Raw genomic sequence first — 18450 nt, forward strand, 5'->3', positions numbered from 1 at the left:
TAGAATTACCCAGCTGTTTTCTTCCAACAAACACTATCCAAACCCCAAATACTGAACTCTAAAAAGTGGTATTGAAAAACAATCCCTTTACTTCCTATCAGAAAAAAGTAATTTTGGCACCATCCCGAAAGGTAAAAGTTTGTTATACATTTTATATCCTCATAATCTCATTAACAACGGCTTCCTCCTCCTACACAATACATACTATCTCAACTTCATCATGAGGCAGGTTTTTTTTTTACACATTTGAATATAGGGTCAAAAGATCTTGTGTAAACCCCACCTGTCTCTGTTCCACAGCTATCTCCTTTCCAGTTTTAAGTATTTTAGAAAGTACACTTAGAAAGCCATCCAACAAGTAAGCAAGTGCACTATAGGGTTAGCAAAGGCAGTTTTCCAAAGAGGGGGAGGAAATATTTATCAAATCTAATTCAAAGAATCTCTGACATTTCTCAAACATCACACACACATGCACTCTCACCGTCCTTTAAAGAAAATAGTATCCTACCTTTAAAAAATTATTGCAGTCTTGTCTGTAACTTTGAAAGGCAATAAAATGGAGATTATTTTAAACTAACTTAATATTCTTTTTAAAAAATATAAAAGGGGCAAAAATAAGTCTTGAAAATTTGTTTTATTAATTTCTGCTGCAGCAGCTGCTCTTTCTGGAACAGCATAAAACTTTGGATTCAGTTAGAAATGTAAACACAAGGGAGGAGTCAGAGGGTACAATGAAGTTCAATGAAATTTGAACCTTCATAAAATCAAGTAAAACCTGAAGCAGCCTAAAGAAAAATCTAACAAGCTACAAATTGAAGTGCTCCCCTCCAACCGCCCACTCTGAAGTTTAACTCACCTGATAAACCATGAGCTCAGCCTTGAATCGCCTAAGCAAGTGACAGATGTATCTTTGTAAAATATTTCCCCTAAAACTATTAAGCAAATATGCGTCTGGGATTCCTAGACAGCATATGTATAAATATGAAAGGAAAAGAGTAATTTGCCATAGGTGTATATCACCGGCCACCCAACCAAGCAGAAGAAATATATGACTTTTTGTTAATCAGCTAACATACCTTTGAGGGGCTACCACAAAGAAGAGGAGGTCCTTCTATTTTCCAAAGCACCAGGAGGTAAGACAAGAAGCAATGGATGGAAACTAACCAAGGAACTAAAGAAAAATTTCTTGACAGTGAGAACAATAAACCAGTGGAATGGGTTGCCTTCAGAAATTGTGGGTGCTCCATCATTGCAGGCTTTTACAAAGAGACTAGAAGGCTATTTGTCTGAAATGGTATAAGGGATCCTGCTTCAGCAGGGGGCTGGACTAGAAGACTTCCAAGGTCCCTTCCGATTCTATTATTCTATGACCAAATTTTTATTCAGTCCACATTCTAGTTTATGTTCTATTTGTGGACAGGCTACAGATATTTATTTGGTATCAGCTACTGTATTAAAGACCCTTTACTACTTACTTCATATTATTTCCCAAAAATATGATTTTTCCTTACAACTTTAGAATGAATAAACTTCAGTTATGTAAAGTTGCCTCATCAAACTCTAAAGCAAAACATATTTTCTAGCTGTAATTGTCCCAAATCTCACCGCAGTCTACAAATTTCCCTCTAAATTCTATAAATAAATAATTTGAAAATATTCTTAGATAATAAAGTATATATAAACTATTGCAAATAAGATAGTTTTGGCATAAGAAAGTTTCTTTTTTATAAATATTTTAATTATATATTTTCCTTTATTATGCATCACATTTCCAGTTTTGCAACAACAGTATACTGACTGTATCAAGTCCTTTTTAAATATACATAGTATTATACACCCTGATTATAACCATTATTCTTGTAATCATACAATATAATCTCTTTTAAATACATAATATTATACCTCCTGGTTATAACTAAGAACATTTCTTTTGACTTTGAATTTTGAATCAGAAAAAAGGGCTGTCTGTGAGGATCTTGAAATTCCACTATAAGTCAAAATGCTTTTCAAAAATTCAGATGTGACTTAATATTTCCACATGGATCAGACAAATTGAATACCTGCGAATACCTGTGATCACCATAAAGATGATTGATATAAGTTACAACAATAACTTTAAAGCCTGAATCATAAAATCCAGAATTCAAAGTTGAATTTTTAAAAAACAAGTGTCCTTATATAAAACATTTTCTGCAGGATATTAGCATCAGAAGTATTCAGACAGTCGTCACTGACTTTATTATTCCTTTCTCACTTTTGAATGCAGAATAGGGAAATAAGCAGATAATGAATGTTCCATTCCCCAGGGCATCGGATTTGACTCAGAGTCTCACAGTTCTTAATATATTGCTAAAAATATAAATGACAATGTTTCCAAAACTGATTACAAGATGTGGAAAGCATTATTTTTGGTTTTGGAAACTGAACTAATTGTCAAGATTATTCATTTGAAGAATGTAGGCATAATCAGAAGAAACAATAATCATAAGAATCAGTTCAAACTTGGGAGTCATGAAACCATGTAAAAGGCAAATAAGCAGGTTCAAGAGCAGTGAAAAGGCAATTTCAAAGTTTTCTGGAATTTGCAATTTTTTTACCGACAATTTATCCACAATTTTGTTCAGATTGCTTTGTCCATAACAGATTTATTAAAAATGGGAAAAGGCACTAAGCCAAAGCCCAGCCAGCCCTTAGGTTGGACACTGGAATGTCAAGTGTCTTTGAAAAAGCAGCCTTTGAAAAAGCTAAAAAGGCTTTTTACCACAGAACCATTGTTAAAAAAACCAAATCCAGAGAAGCCATTTGTAATTCAAATGGATGCTAGTCGTGTCGCAGTGGGGACAGAATGGCTACAAAAAAATGAGGATGATGATTTACAACCATGTGCATAACTTCTCAGAAACTTTCAGATATTTAGAGAAAGTAGGAAAAGGAAGCTATTGCTGTCTAATGGGCTCTCCTAATGTGGAAGCAATTTTTAGAGGGCAATAAAATCTCATTTGAAATGTGGATGTATCGTAAGAACTTAGAAGCTTTAAAATCTCCAAGGAAATTATTTCCTGAGCAAGTCAGGTAGACTCAATATTTTAACTATTTAATTTTAGTCCCCAATACATACCAGGAGGATGAATGGATGAATGGATGGATGGATGATAGATAGATAGATAGATAGATAGATAGATAGATAGATAGATAGATAGATAGATAGATAGATAGATAGATAGAGGTATATATACGTTACGAGAGGGCTAACTAGATAAAACAAAACTTCTAGAGCTCCACTGAAGTTCGTGAGAAACTGGAAACTTTTAAGGACAGTTTAGCAGGTGTGCAAGTGGGACAAGATATGGGAACTTGTTTATTTGATCTACATGGAAACCTAAAGTGCAGGGTTGGGCTGGGGAAACCATTGATTAATACTAGGTACTGGAGTCTGAGAAACTCAGAGTTAGTTTTACTTCAGCCTTCCCATATTATGTATTCAATAAACCAGTAAGTTTTTCAGGTCAGAAAATGATCCTGGACTTTTATTTGGATACTCAAGCTGAATGTTGACATTAAGACTACTTGTATCCAATAGTACTTCATTTTAGTACTTAATATTTAACATGGATATTGACAGATACAATATCATATTAAAATAATTTAGAATGAGCAACTTATAAAAACTTCAAATATGCAAACAATTGATACTATTTAACAGTAGAAAAAATAACTTCATGTTCCAGATGTGAAGTTTTTAAATACAAATTTCTATTTTAAAATATAGAAATATTAACATTTTCGGACAAATTAATAATGTAATCCACACTTAAATCTAGTATTAGAAATTAATTCCTAATGTCATGAACATCAAATTCATACAAGACCTATCAAAATGTACAGAACCAAACATAGACCAGAAACTGTACACTGCCTAAATTTCTACACTATTTATTTTAGCTAAATAAATATTTAAAACCACACATTTCTTTAGTAACATAAATAGCCAATGCTTCAAAACAAGATTTACCAAAACCATGCATATGGAAAATATGCATGGTTTTAAAAATATTTATTCAAGTGAAATGAAGTTGAAATAACCACCTTTGATTTTTTTTCTTCATGATAGTATTATAAAAAAATTCAACAGCTATGTCCTTTAGTTCAAAATAAAGAAGAAAAGTAGTGATGAAAAATGGCCAAAAAGAAGTTTGTTCTGTGTAAATTCCTGACGGCCAGAAGTTGATTATATGGTATTCTAAAATGCCCAAGTAAGCTTAGGGAATTTGAAAGACTTGGTTATCAGTATGCATGGCCACAATTTCTAGCTGTGCAGGGTGTTTTCAAACCTCACCAATGTTAACCATATAATTTTTCCATTGCTTATGCTAAAGTGGGCCTCTTTTTAAATGGAAACATATACATAATTATTTTGCAGTGATGATAAACAAACAATGTTACAATACAATAATTTAGGCTTACTTTTAACCTACAACAATGCACAATGATACAGATAAAAGGAACTTGGAAGGTTTCAACTTTCCTTCTTTTAAAAAAGTCTGCTTTGATGTATTTATGGAGCAGCTTGCCTGAATTACTCACTTCTCCTTTTCAGCAATTTAGCTTCTCATTGTACATACTGGTAATTCAATTTTAAAAAAATGAAAGAAAATGCAGGGGGGTGGGGGAAATAATACAACAAAATCTCAAGCCAGCAAAGATTACTCCTCAGTCAGGCAAAGATTACTCATATGACATGTGAGCTAGATAATGACGTGCTTCTGACAAATGTAAAGATTTTCCCAATTTTGCATGGTTGTCATTTTCAAACACCACCAAATTACAGTAGTATATATTATGTATTCTTATTCCAGAGTTCAATATCTATCTAACCATCTCACTCCTGGGAGAAATTTTGGAGTGCACTAAAGAGCCACAATGGAAAATATTCAAAGCTCTATTCGCAATTAAAGTTGCATCAGATAATATTGTATGCAATCCTAAATTTTTACCAATCCTAGACTGAATCAAATTGAAGATTAACCAATAATAATAAGGCTGTACAAAACATGAACAATAAGTAAATTATAAAATGTGCTTCCAGGAGCAAAACACCCTTCTTCAAAACTCTGGAGTATGTGCAACAGAAAAGCCTGGATGGTTCGCTTCAAAGGATGTCTCCTGCTGTCTGCACATGCATATATCTATGTATGTTGACAGGTATATCATGTCAATGTTTTCACATGTATGTGCAAATATCCACAAACATACTTTGAAACACAAGCTTTTCAAAGGATTGGCTTCTTTAACATTTTGTGAAGGATACTTCAGTCAAGCTAACAAGCGAATTACCTCTTTCAAATACTATGCAATGTCTTGTAAAATACCGTGTTTTTCTGAGTACCTTTTTCCCTCAAAAAAGAGAGTAAAAATCTGAGTGTGTCTTATACAATGAATACAGCATTTTTGGCCTCCCAAAACCCCGCCCTCTTCACCAAAAGGGGAAGCCATGCATAGCCTTTAGGAGGCTTATAGAGTGCTCCTGGGGGGAGAGCAGAAATGAGCAAAAAACAGGCCATTTTTTGCTCGCTTTTGCCCTCCCCCCAGCCCCCAGGAGCACTCTATAAGCCTCCTAAATGCGATGCATGCCCTTTTTGACAAAAAAAACGGCCATTTTTTGCTCATCACCCCCAGCCCCCAGGAGCACTCTACAAGTCTCCTAAAGACTATGCATGCCTTTTTTTTGACAAAAATGGGCCCATTTTCGCAAAAAAGTGCCATTTTTTGGAGGTCTGCAGAAAACTTTTTATTTTATTTTGCCTTTTCAAAATCTTGGTGTGTCTTATACTCCGGTGCATCTTATACTCAGAAAAATACGGTAATATTTCTGAATAAAAATAATCTAGGTACAAGATAGATATTGATAGAGTGAATGTAACAATGCTTGCTTTAATTAAAAACAATTAGTGTGTGTTTGTATGGGTGTTTAACAGTTCTCTAAAGTGCAAGGGCCTGGAATGCTGCAGAAACAATATGTTTCTATGTAATCATCAAGTTATATCCTGAAAATCACAACTGAAGAAGCAGAATCTTTCCCAGAGTTTTATGTCACTTTAAAACTCCGCATACTTTAGAATTCTGCACATCAGCAGTTTATGTTGGCTTTCTAACAGGCCAGCAACTAGTGCAGTTCCCTTGCAATAATATGTATGTGGTAAGCAACCCAGTCATTGCATTCAGCATTGTTTAAAGCTTCTAAATAAGTCCCAAGAACAACTCCACATAGAAGGCTATGCCCTTATAAAAATTAAGAGATAAATTAGACATTTGTCATTATATTTTATTCATCCAGCCATGATACTTACTATCTAATGCTAATTTCTCTATCTTGACCAAATCTGTCAAAAGTTTTACCTTCTTAAGGAAGACTTAAATATTGTAGTAAAACACTTCATAAAATCAAAATAGCAGTCATGTGGAATGCTACTGGGGACAGTACAGTTGAGCTAAAGTGCTTGAAGATGTTCACAGATATGGGTAACACTGCTTTAGTGCAAAGGCATGCTAGCTAGCTAATTGACAAAATATGTTAAACTACAAGCAAAATTGTTTGTTTAACTACAATGAAATAATTAAATATTTGATTCATTCGTACTATTCAAATATTTAAAAAAACAAAGCAGAGGAAAGCTCCCCAAATAATTTTAGCCTCTCCCTACTTCTCTAAAATTATGCACCAATTTCAAAACGTTTACTGAAAAGAGAAAAATGTTTTAGTAGAATTTATCATGTAACCTGCAATTAGTACTGGGAAACAGGACTTTAACTGCTTTTAAGTTGGATTCTATCTGTTCTTAATACTAATGACTGTCACACTTCATTTAAAATGATTTTCCCCTTTCAGGACACTAACCTTTACAATCAGGATTGAAACATGCATAAGAATCCCAGCAAACGAAAGAATCTGAGCTGTTATAGTCTATTATTATTCCATGGACATTTTATAGATATTCATATCCTGAAATATTGTAACAATATTGATTCACTGAGGACATTAATGCTCATCATGAGTCTTTATATAAGAAAAAATGATTCTACAGAATGAGAAAAGGGTGTGTGGTGTGTGTGTGTGTGTGTGTGTGTGTGTGTGTGTGTGTGTGTGTGTGTGGCTTCCAACAGATCAGTGGTGGGTTTCAATTTATTTTACTACCGGTTCACTCATGCGCACATGCGATGTTTCTGCACATGCGCAGAAGCATCCAGGCGGGTGGGTGGAGCCTCCCATCACCACTACTACCGATTTGCCCAATCTCGGGCAAACCCGCAGAAACCCACCTCTGCAACAGATGCTCTAGTTATTTCCCAAATCAAGCCTTCTATACGTGAAAGAGCTTCTTCAAAAAAAATATATATTTTAATTCTTCATTCTTAATTTTCTACAGGGAAACAATTTTAGAAAAAAGAATAAATATATTCGGTAAACATATTTATTGTTTAACATAAAGTGTTACAGTATATACCTCTTAGTATTGATTTCTGCACACTAAAATCAGATCAAAAATGGCAAATCAGCTACTGAAAAACTGCATAGAATGCATCTTAGAAATTGATTATTTTTAATAGTAACTAAACTTCTCACTGTACAAATTCTACATTTTAACAAGGAAACAGACTAAAATTACTTTGAATATTAACCCCTGGGCTTTTGCTTCTTTTCTTCCTGTCCAACTGCTATACCACATCTCTGGAAGTGAACATATGCAAAGTATAATAAAAAAGTTGAAATAGAATTGCTCAATCCAAATTTGAATTTATTCACAATTCTGTATCTTTGCATATGGAAAAGTAACATGAGTTGCATGAAAATATGTAGATCATACCAATCCAAAGTGATTTAACTTATACTACAGCTTCTATTATTTTTCCCAAAATAGAGAAATAGGCTTTCCATGTTTTATCTCAATGCAGAATCTTTCCAGATAAGACTTAACCAGCAATTCTCAACAGGAGCAGATAAAGTAGACAGAGAGATAATACGCTTTAACTCATTGGATATAGGTATAGGTTGCCTTTTTCAACAAGAATAAGAAAAGTATCAAGCATGTTTCTGAGCAGATATAATACAGAAAATAATGGTGTTATAGCAACTCTCCCCTCTTCTCCACAGTGATTTGCAGAGAAAATAATGTTCACATCTCCTATACTATTTCCATTGGACTCTCACCAGGCTAAAAAGTTTCCTTAGAATTTTATGTTTGAACAAGATTGCAATATCATATTTTTAAAGCTCAGGAATCCAATGTTATCTCTGGCATGAACAGAATTCTGGAAATAGGATAAACTTGCAGAATGTAAGAAATTATACTTGGAAAATAAAATGTAGACGCAAGTAAATCTGATCTTAGCTTATAATTGTAGTTCTATGACCCTCCTTTGACTAAGACATTGAGAGCAGCTGAAGTAAATTTTAGATCATATTTTACTCACCTGGATTTTTTTCTGGGGAACTCGAAAACACCAATTCAACTCTTCCATTTTCAGGAAAATGATCATCTATAAAATAACCACAGCAGAAAATAGTTCTGAAAGATTAGGGATCTTATGAAGTACATACAAAACAGAGTTGCAGAACAGAATAGAATATCAGACATGAAATAAAATCCCAATTCTACATTCTGACTTAAAAAATCCATGACATTTTCACTGAAAAGAGCTTAAGTCAAAACTAAATTATATAATATATTTAATTTGGCAATATTTGGATCTCTATTTTATCTGCAATATTTCCTTTTTTTAAAATTCCTTTTAAAAGGAAATAATTGTTTTCAGGAATTATTGCCTGAACAAGAAATAGAACATAAGAAGCTGGCTTAATAACAATAGCGACAGGACTTATATACTGCTTCACAGTGCTATACAGCCCTCCCTAAGCAGTTTACAGAGTCAGCATATTGCCCCCAACAATCTGGGTTCTCATTTTACCTACCTCAGAAGGAGGGAAGGCTGAGTCAACTTTGAGCCTGGTGAGATTTGAACTACCAAATTGCAGGCAGCCAGCAGGCAGCAGAAGTAGCCTGCAATACTGCATTATATCAACTGCATCACCATGGTTAGAACAAGACATTATAATGATCTTAAACCAAATAAATTCCAAGCTGTATAATAAAGCTGCCTGGTATTAAATTTAGTTTAGTATTGTTTACATTTTGTACAGCACAACTTTAAATTCTTTACATTGAATCCATCTTGAACTGGTCTTCTGCAAGCCATAAAGAAATAAATGAAAAATACATAATAGCATTGCTATGTGTTTACACTCTTGTGTTCATTTCAGATGGGCCTGAGCAGAATAAATTCCCTCCCCCCCCAAAAAAAAAATAGCAATGATATGATAATGATATAAGTTGTTCATAAAGAATATATTCAATTCTTCATCTAGTACCATTTTTGTTTAGTACAAAAATGTGCTTGCAAAACATGCCAACTGCAGGAAGGAACAAAAAAACATAATAAAACATAATGGACAATTATGGTTCATCCTATGACATTCATTCTATTTAAAAACAAAGGTAGTCTCTTTCTCCCTCTGGGATGAATAACTAATGGTTCTAGTATGGTCAGTTAAAACAACTATTTTCAACTATAATAGACATTTCATATATAACTTTTATAAATTCTTAGATTTTTCTTTCTAAATTTTATTCAACTCTGTGTATATCATACTACTTTCTGATCATACATATTGCATTTATATTCTGCTACAAATCTCCTGCTATTTGCCTGCCATTATCTTCAATTAACCAAAATGGTGCATTAAAACACAAAATATTTTGAATCAAGGTACCTAAAATCTGCTAATTTAAAGAAAGCATTCAAAATGGGGACTGTTACTCAGGTGTAATTGAAATGTTAAGATCTTCAAACCAGTTGTATTCACAAAGTTGTGCACAATAACTGTAGTCAGCCCTGGTCATCTGATTATGATTTCTGACACTCCCTGCCAGTTTCTCACAAGTCAGTGGGGAAGCCAGCAGGAAGTTAGAAGAGCCAAGGTGGCGCAGTGGTTAGAGTGCTGTACTGCAGCCACTTCAGCTGACTGTTATCTGCAGTTCGGCGGTTCAAATCTCACCGGCTCAGGGTTGACTCAGCCTTCCATCCTTCCGAGGTGGGTAAAATGAGGATCCAGACTGTGGGGGCAATATGCTGACTCTGTAAACCGCTTAGAGAGGGCTGAAAGCCCTATGAAGCGGTATATAAGTCTAACTGCTATTGCTATTGCTATTGCCATGGTGGCAACACAGTGGTGATGGCACAGTGGTTAGAATGCAGTATTGTAGGTAATTTTGCTGACTGCCATCTCCCAGCAGTTTGGCAGTTTGAGTCTCACCAGCTCAAAGTTGACTCAGCCTTCCAAGGTTCCACCTTCCAAGGTTGATAAAATGAGGACTCAGATCGTTAGGGGTAATATGCTGACTCTGTAAACCACTTAGAGAGGGCTGTAAAGCACTGTGAAGCAGTATATAAGTTTGTGCTATTGCTATTGCTCCCGTTCCCACTGCATTTTTGCGCATCCACTGTAAAAAAAAATTCTCTGTTTAAATAAGGAAATATCTCTGAAAGAATATTCTAATGGTCATGGGTCATATAGGATATTATAAAGTTCTTGTTTGAAAGTGCCAACTTAGAGATAACCATCTCCAAATTCTAGATAGCAAAGATGCAGAAAATTTCTGCTTTATAATTTCTCTTTCTAAGATGGTGACTTGCCTATATTTGCATCATCCAACTCTTCTTTGTTAAATATTAGACCATATCCTTGAACAGCACCAGTGTGAAACTGCAGTCGGAAAATGGTACTCTGAATGCCGTGCTGGTACTCTTTATGGCAACACTTGAGCTGAAATAAATAGATAAATAGATAAACAAACATTCATACAACTATGCATTCCTGCAACTTCAAAGTGTCTGGGCAATTACATAAAATATACATAAGCAGCAGTATTTCATTCCACTAACAGATGCATAGCAAAGACAATAGAAGATGGAGTGAGACTTGGGAAACCAAGATGCAAGAAGGACTAGCCATATAGCTTATCTGATGGCTCACCAAACTGCCTCCTGGTGATATTTGTTAGCAAAATCAAGGGAAGGATGGAGTAATTGGAGCAATGCTACCCACCCAGATATGAAATAAGACCCATATAAATTAGAATTCAAAATTTGAAATTTTCAGAATTATATATCATTTTCACTTAATACAGTAAAATATTAATTAAACAAAATTCCCAGGAGTTATTTCAATATTCATTTTTAATTACTTTATTCATTCTACCAGAAAATGGGGATATTACATTGTTTTGGGATTCAATAAGAAGAAAACAAGTGAGAGATTCAGATAAACTATATTTTTTTCCTCTTTTATACAGTTACCCTACAAATTCAAAATGTCTATACTTGTAAAATAAAATTATTTACTATTCTGAATACTTTAAAACATTTCTGATAGTTCTTATGGTCCCTATATTATCCAAGTTATCCTATTATGTACAATGAAGTTATAGCAGGAAATAAGTGAAGCTAGTTCTCTCAGAAAGTGGTATGTTGTGTTTGACCTGAACTATTTTCATTAATTCTTTTGACAAGATGGGCCTAGAAAGCCTCTGCACCAACCTGGAAGCCAAAATGGGGCACGGGGGTGCCACGCGAAGCCCCAAAAATGCAATGCAAGCGCCCCATGCATACACCCCACCCCCCACACGTGTACATGCAACCCCGTATGGGCCTCGCTTCCCTCTTATGTGCAGCAGAGACACAAAGAGCAGTTGGCCGGCTGGAGGCATGCACGCATGCACGGGGGAACTGGGCTGGCATGACAGCTGGTGTGCCCACAGAGAGAGCTCTGTGTGCCATAGGTTCGCCATCACGGGAGTAGAAGATGCTGCTTCCTTTGGAAGAATTTGCCAATATGAATCAGACTTGCTAGTTCCCTGATTGCATTCAGAATGACATACAAAAGGGGTTATTTGATAGAACACCTTTTAGTGATATTGCTATTTAAGATGCTTTAAGCTATTGTGGAAATGTTGCATTTCTTCTTGTAAATTGCTGACTTATTTTTCCAATTGCAATGGGATATAAATGTAATACATTAATTAATCATACAACTATTTCACCAACTAACTAGATTAAAAAAAAAGTTGATTTTGGAATCAGTCCTTTCTTACAAATTTTTTGCTTGAGGTCATCTTCAAAATATTAAATCTGCTAAGAATAGTATATTGTATATGGCCTGCCTAACATTAACTTAAACATTTAGCGATGTAGTCTTTAAATGACTCTAGAATTCTATCCATTATCCAAAACAAAGTTAATGGAACACTTACCATTATATCTCCTTTCAACAGCTGGGCTGGTTCAATTGCAATGCAGATTCTGCTTTGATTCTCTAGCCCTGTGCTACTGAAAAAAAGGAGAATCATGTAAATAACATATTTGAAATATTTTCAAAAGAAAAAGACTTCAACTGCTCCAAATCCAATATTACATAATAAAAATGCAATCCTGTTGAGACTGTATAATCAATCATGAACATCATTCTTTCCATAGGAAAAAATGAAGTTTAGATCTAAACCATGTTTTGTTATACATTTTGCTAAACATCACTTTGTGATTTACATAACATAGTGCATAGAAAAGGCACACGTCAAAACTGTTTATGTCTACTTACTATACTTCTGATGTATAAACTGGCAGCATGCCCTCATACAACTTCAGAAATGATTGACAACCTAAAAGGGGAAAAATTACAAATATCTAGACTTTTTAAAGGAACATGTACTATAAGTAACACATGTGAACCTGTTGCCGAGTGCCAAAATGCAGTCATGTGAATGGGGGGGGAGGGGAATCCATGACATTTTACAATAACTAGACATGTTTCATGGGCCATAAAGCACCCATTTCAAGGCCATAGTGATTGTAAAGGGTGGTTAAATGACTGGTCATAAGTTAAAGACTATCAAAATTAGCTTTGCACATCAATGAAAAGAATAATACTTGCAAAAACTGTGTATAATTTAACAGGATATAATTACATAGAATCAATCCCCTGATAACAATATTCTGGAGGTTTCCCAGCTATTTTAGAAAGCCAACCTTTAAAATTCCTTTTCATTAGGGAATATTTATTCTCCTCATTAGATGCATTAAAAATTGTGAGGATGCAATAATTGCAGCCAAGTTATACAACCAACATAACAGTTAACAGTGATTTCACACAGCAAGATAAGCAAGGAGACACAGGGAGATTTTGCCTTTGGTAACAGATAATGATGAGAAATGAAGAAGACTGACGTCAAAATAAGTAATTTTTTAAAGAAAGCCTTACCTCCACTAATACCAAAGTTTGGGATTCCATGCAGAATAACATAATGCAAGAATAGAGGGTTTGTATTCATTTTTACCAATCCAGAGAGAAGATCGCTCAAAAACTGTACATATCTAAAAAGGACAAGAGTTATATTGAATGAGTAGGGGAAATATATAGTAGCATGCAGAAGAAACATTGAGCACCAATTAGCAGTCAGAAGAACATGATGAAAACTCCTTAGTTTCATAAAATATAGACAGACCCAATCATATTTTCAACTGGGGAACTATATGCTTCTGGATCAAGCCAAGTTCAAAACATGTAAGAGAATTCTTGGAGATCTGGCATTCAGATAATTTGGTAATCAACAGGCACATAGAGAAAAACAGCACTTACCACTCAAAAGAACCCCAAAGGAAACAAAAAGATGTAAAACACTTCCTCATCAGCAATTAACACCCATATGAGCGGAGATTAACACAAAGATTAAGACTAGACCAACAGTCAAAAATTAAGCAATGAAAAAAAGAAGAAAACAATTAAACTATTATCAGTGCAGATAAACAAGCAAACAGTAAATAACAGCCTAATCAAAGAACCACCAAGAACATTGCCACCAACACTGGCAGGGCACTACTACTACTATATGAAAATAAGAGCAAATCCCATTCCATTCCTGCGCTGATGATGTTACCTAGATTGGTAATGAAATGTCTGCAAAAAAATCCCAGTTCAACATTGAATTACAAATATTCTCTTCTATTGACTAGTCAAAGATTTCAGTTCTTGTGAATAGTATTTGTTAAAAGAAAAACTATATTAAAAATCAGAATGCTGTAAATCTCAGAGTCCATATTGAAAAAACATTATTCCTTTTGCTCCCACGCTGTTACTCATCTATGCTTTTCTGGATAATGTTTACAAGCACACCAAACTTTCCAAATAATGCATTTATTTGTAGAAACAGATCTGAGTGAGAAAAGCTTTTCAGGATAAATATTTATTACAGTGTAAGGTTTCAAGGGGATGTATGTTTCTTTTTTCATGTCAATAGCAGCAGTGTAGGTCTCCAGGGAAAAAATAGTGGCTCCTTGGGAAAGTTTTTATGTAGTGAAAGACAAACAGATGCATTGCCAGATCTGGTTTTTTTTCCAACATTGTTTTTTCAATCACTACTAAGGCTTCCACTCTTTAAACAAATTCTTATTGAATGCCTTATGAAAAAGGGATAGTAACTATGGCTACCAAATAATACTATCAACTACAGTATTTCACCATCCCCCTCTACTTTTCCTATCAAGCAATATGATATTAAACTACAAATAATAATTATCCAATCACATTTCTCTTCCATTCTGGTCTCAAATGTCAATTTATCTGAATCTGTACTACCAATTTCCACCTGTTCCAAGGCACCTTTCTCTTAAAATCCACCATAACAGTTTCTGTGTGGTCTATATTTCTTGCTTCACATTTAGATAGAGGATAACAGAAAAGAATCACCTGGCATGATCAGATGAAATTTATAATCAATGCTTGTATGTCACATGAATTCATCTTTTTTTTTTTTGAAGAAAAAATACAATAAACAAATTGGGATTTTTATATTAGGTCTAATATTGTTAGCATGAACAGCATCTCAAAATAAATATTATCCCAATACCCCAAGTATAAATCTTGGAATGACTATTTTACAGAAATATATTGACTGAAAAAGAAAGTTATGCAAAATAAATTAAAATATGTATCTATGTTAATTATTTTGTGCAGAAACTACCCAACCCAAGAATGGGATAACTCACTGCAGTTACTTCACCACAGCTATCTTGCCACGGCCGTCTTACCACAGTCATTAGACCACAGGACACTTCTATGAGGGATAGCTCAGTATAGTAATTGTTATCCACCACTGTTTCTTCTACATTATTTCCATTGGAAAAAATGAAGATAAGGTACAAGAAACAGATAACATGGAAGATAACATTTATTGTATTACATTATCCTGCATCAATGTTGGGCTCTGGATCCCGGTGCAACCAGTATGGTGCAATGGGGGCGGAGGCCCACCACATACACGTGTGCAGCACGTGCGCAGCGCACGCAGGCATATTTAACGCCTGCAACGCTCCAGCTGCTCAGCAGAGCATCGCGCAGGCGCTTTATGCTCCGTGCCCGGAAGCCCCCATCAGCTCAAATACAGGTAAGGAGGGAGGGTAGGCGGGTGGGCCTTCTGAAGCACCATACCAGAATGGTACCTGGTGCTCCCAGCAGGCACCAGTATGCCCATACCAGGGCGTACCAGTCGTATCCCACCCCTGTCCTGCATGGATTGTCCTGCAGCAAGTTATCTTGTGGTGAGATGGCCACAGCAAGACCACCATGGTAACATGGCCATGCCAGGTTGCCATGACAAGATTCCCACAGCAAGTTGGTTATAATGAGATGGCTGCGGCAAGTTGTCCTAGAACCATCCAACCCACAAGAACTAGACATAAAGACCCAACTTCATTGAGGAGTATTCCTCACTTATTTATTAATGGTACTGAAGCTTGATTTCAGAAAGTAAGTGGTTGCTGTGCAATATTTGTACTTTCCCTCCGCCATCTTTAATTTTAGGTCTTTGTCTCTTTTCTCTATTCATGAATATTATTAGGACCTATCCACTAGAATGCAACAACACTCAATTTTTCTGCTATTTCTGAAATCTGAAATTCCTCTAGGGAACTTTTGATCAAACGACACAAAACATAACATTATACAAGCTAGCTCAACCACCTGATCATATAGGACATGCTCTATAGGACTCTAGAGAAAGGTGAAACATTTTCACTCTTGGTAGAAGAATAGCAGGAGGGGCTGACATTCTCATCTCCAAAGCTATATGTTGATGCACTTTCAGGAGCTGTTACTTACAGTAGTGGTAATGATCCAGGCAGATCATACTGATACAACATCATAGATATCTTAAAATGTTTTTTTACTATCATTTTTACCATTTGGAATAACTTTTTCAGTTTATTTGGACACTATATCTTTCTCTGATTCTTATAAGCCTCCTGCTCTGCTCATCAATACCTGATCAATACATAGGTCATCATAGGTTCAAAAGGCTACAACTGGGATAGCCAAAATGCAAAAATTATTGTGAGTTGTGGACAGAGTCATCCATCACTGATTCCTTCTCACCTCCTTTCCTTCCTTTTTTTTTAAAAAATTAGCAAGCATAAAAAGTTTTTATTTCTCTTACAACCTCCCTAATTTTGGATTAGTTGCTGTAATATCCTATTTGAAACATGACTGACACCTGAAACAAGATATATACACTTCACAAGAAGAGAAAAGGGCTGAAAGAAGGGGTAAATTTAAGAAAGGTCCCCCTATGGACAGGGGGAGCTAAGAATGGTATTTACTGAAACAGGAAGATGTTTCTGAGAGAAAAGATGTTTCTAAAAGAGAAACTGAAATACCTTTTCTGGGATGGTTGCATTAAAGCAGAAACATTATCATCAAAGAATTTCTTCATTGCAAATCTGTCCAGGGCTTGATCTGCACTATTGTGAAAGAAAGAGAAAAAAATGTAAATCCTTCAGGGGAGCAATCTTGGAAACAAAGGTTGCTATAAAGTAAATCATGCCAAAGCATTGCAGTATGTTGTGTTCTATTTGGCAAATGCATTTACCCTCAGATATAATGAAAACTAATTATAGTAGTTCTGAGAAAATTCTCAGCTGAAAGAAGAACTAATGTATATGCTAATTAAAACATTAATGCTTCTTTTCCCATTCCTTCTGAATAAATTAGTTTTTATATGGAAGCAATTTGTAGTTTTCTACAATCTGGTATATAATTATTGTTCTCAAAATAATATCTTTGAAACTAAAGATATCCATATTCAAACATCCATATGATGTTTGAAAAGTATTTAAAATTATTGATTTTACTCCAATTACAGCATTTATACCTGAAATTTCTTTGATTCCAGTGAGATCTGAATCCAAGAACATTATACTTTGAAAAACAGTCTCCACTTGACCTTTGTTCAACAACATTAAAAATAGTAAAGAAATACTGCCCAGTCTTCATTGGTTTGCCAAATACTAACTCTAAATAAATCTCTCTTATATTTTAAATAAAGAGGAATGGAAGAGTGAAAGAAAAATATTTAAGCATTTTCCCCTCCAAATCCTGAATCATTAACAATTTCAGCTTTAATTCTTGTCACTGTATATGTTACCCAAAACAACAACAAAACAAGAAAAACAATTTCTGAGAGATTCTGGTGGGAAAACAAAAATTATAGGTCAGTGAATTAATTGCAGTTGCTACCATTAAAACTAGGTGAGCATGAATCCAATTAGACATCTTCATAAGCAAGCTTTAAATATATTCATTGCCTTATGCTCTGCATCTGGTCTTATCATTCAAATCATTTCTAACATCCTACATAATTTATACCATTCTAGGTCTAGCATTCGAAGCATAAGGCATAAACCTATTTTCACTTGTAATATTTGCAAATAAAAAAAAACAAAACCAGTGTCAAAATCACTAAAAGAGAATGAAATTAAGTCTCCTAAAAGTCTAAATATGACTGTAACAGGCACATTTTCATTGATGTCAGAGCTCCATTAACATGGCCAGAAAATTCAGGATTGTCTGTATCCCATTTATTAAAAATAATTAAATAAAATATATTTTGATCAACAGTGGAATAAAACACCACCAGCAAATAAAATTTATCTGTCCGTTCATCCGTCCGTCCATCATCTATCGATCGATCAATCAATTGTTCTAGCTACCTAGTTATATAGCTATCTAACCATCTATCCAACTATTCTACTAAGGACAATGCACAATAGATCAAAATAGATAAAAAGCAAAAGTATAAAAAGTAAATATAAATATAAAAGACCATAATAATAAATTGTCTAAAAAAACAGACTGATCTTTTTCCAAGATCATCCTTCAAGTTGGAGTTCTGAGTGACAGAGGGATTTGCTTCTCTTATCAACAAACAGTTGATTTTGCTGCCAAGGCAGTTCTTTGGCAGCTGACTTCCTAAATCAAATGGGAGCAGCTAGGAATGACCCAAGATGACT

At 34.7% G+C, this 18450-nt stretch overlaps 1 protein-coding gene across 3 annotated transcripts in view; it reads right to left on the reverse strand.

Moving 5' to 3' along the window:
• The window catches only part of TNS3 (tensin 3), a 149826-nt gene that overhangs the window by 87974 nt on the left and 43402 nt on the right, over positions 1–18450 (reverse strand). For all 3 annotated transcript variants that reach the window (XM_014065299.2, XM_087713157.1, XM_014065300.2), the window contains 6 exons: positions 16819–16902; positions 13370–13482; positions 12710–12770; positions 12366–12441; positions 10750–10879; positions 8470–8535 (listed from right to left, as the gene is read on the reverse strand). In XM_014065299.2, coding sequence (XP_013920774.2) covers positions 8470–8535; positions 10750–10879; positions 12366–12441; positions 12710–12770; positions 13370–13482; positions 16819–16902 — 530 coding nt within the window. The remainder of the gene's footprint in view (positions 1–8469; positions 8536–10749; positions 10880–12365; positions 12442–12709; positions 12771–13369; positions 13483–16818; positions 16903–18450) is intronic.

The sequence above is a fragment of the Thamnophis sirtalis genome, unplaced genomic scaffold (genome assembly GCF_051295495.1).
Source record: "Thamnophis sirtalis isolate CommonGarterSnake01/CBP01778 unplaced genomic scaffold, rThaSir2_p1.2 scaffold_4, whole genome shotgun sequence".
Lineage (NCBI taxonomy): Eukaryota > Metazoa > Chordata > Lepidosauria > Squamata > Natricidae > Thamnophis > Thamnophis sirtalis.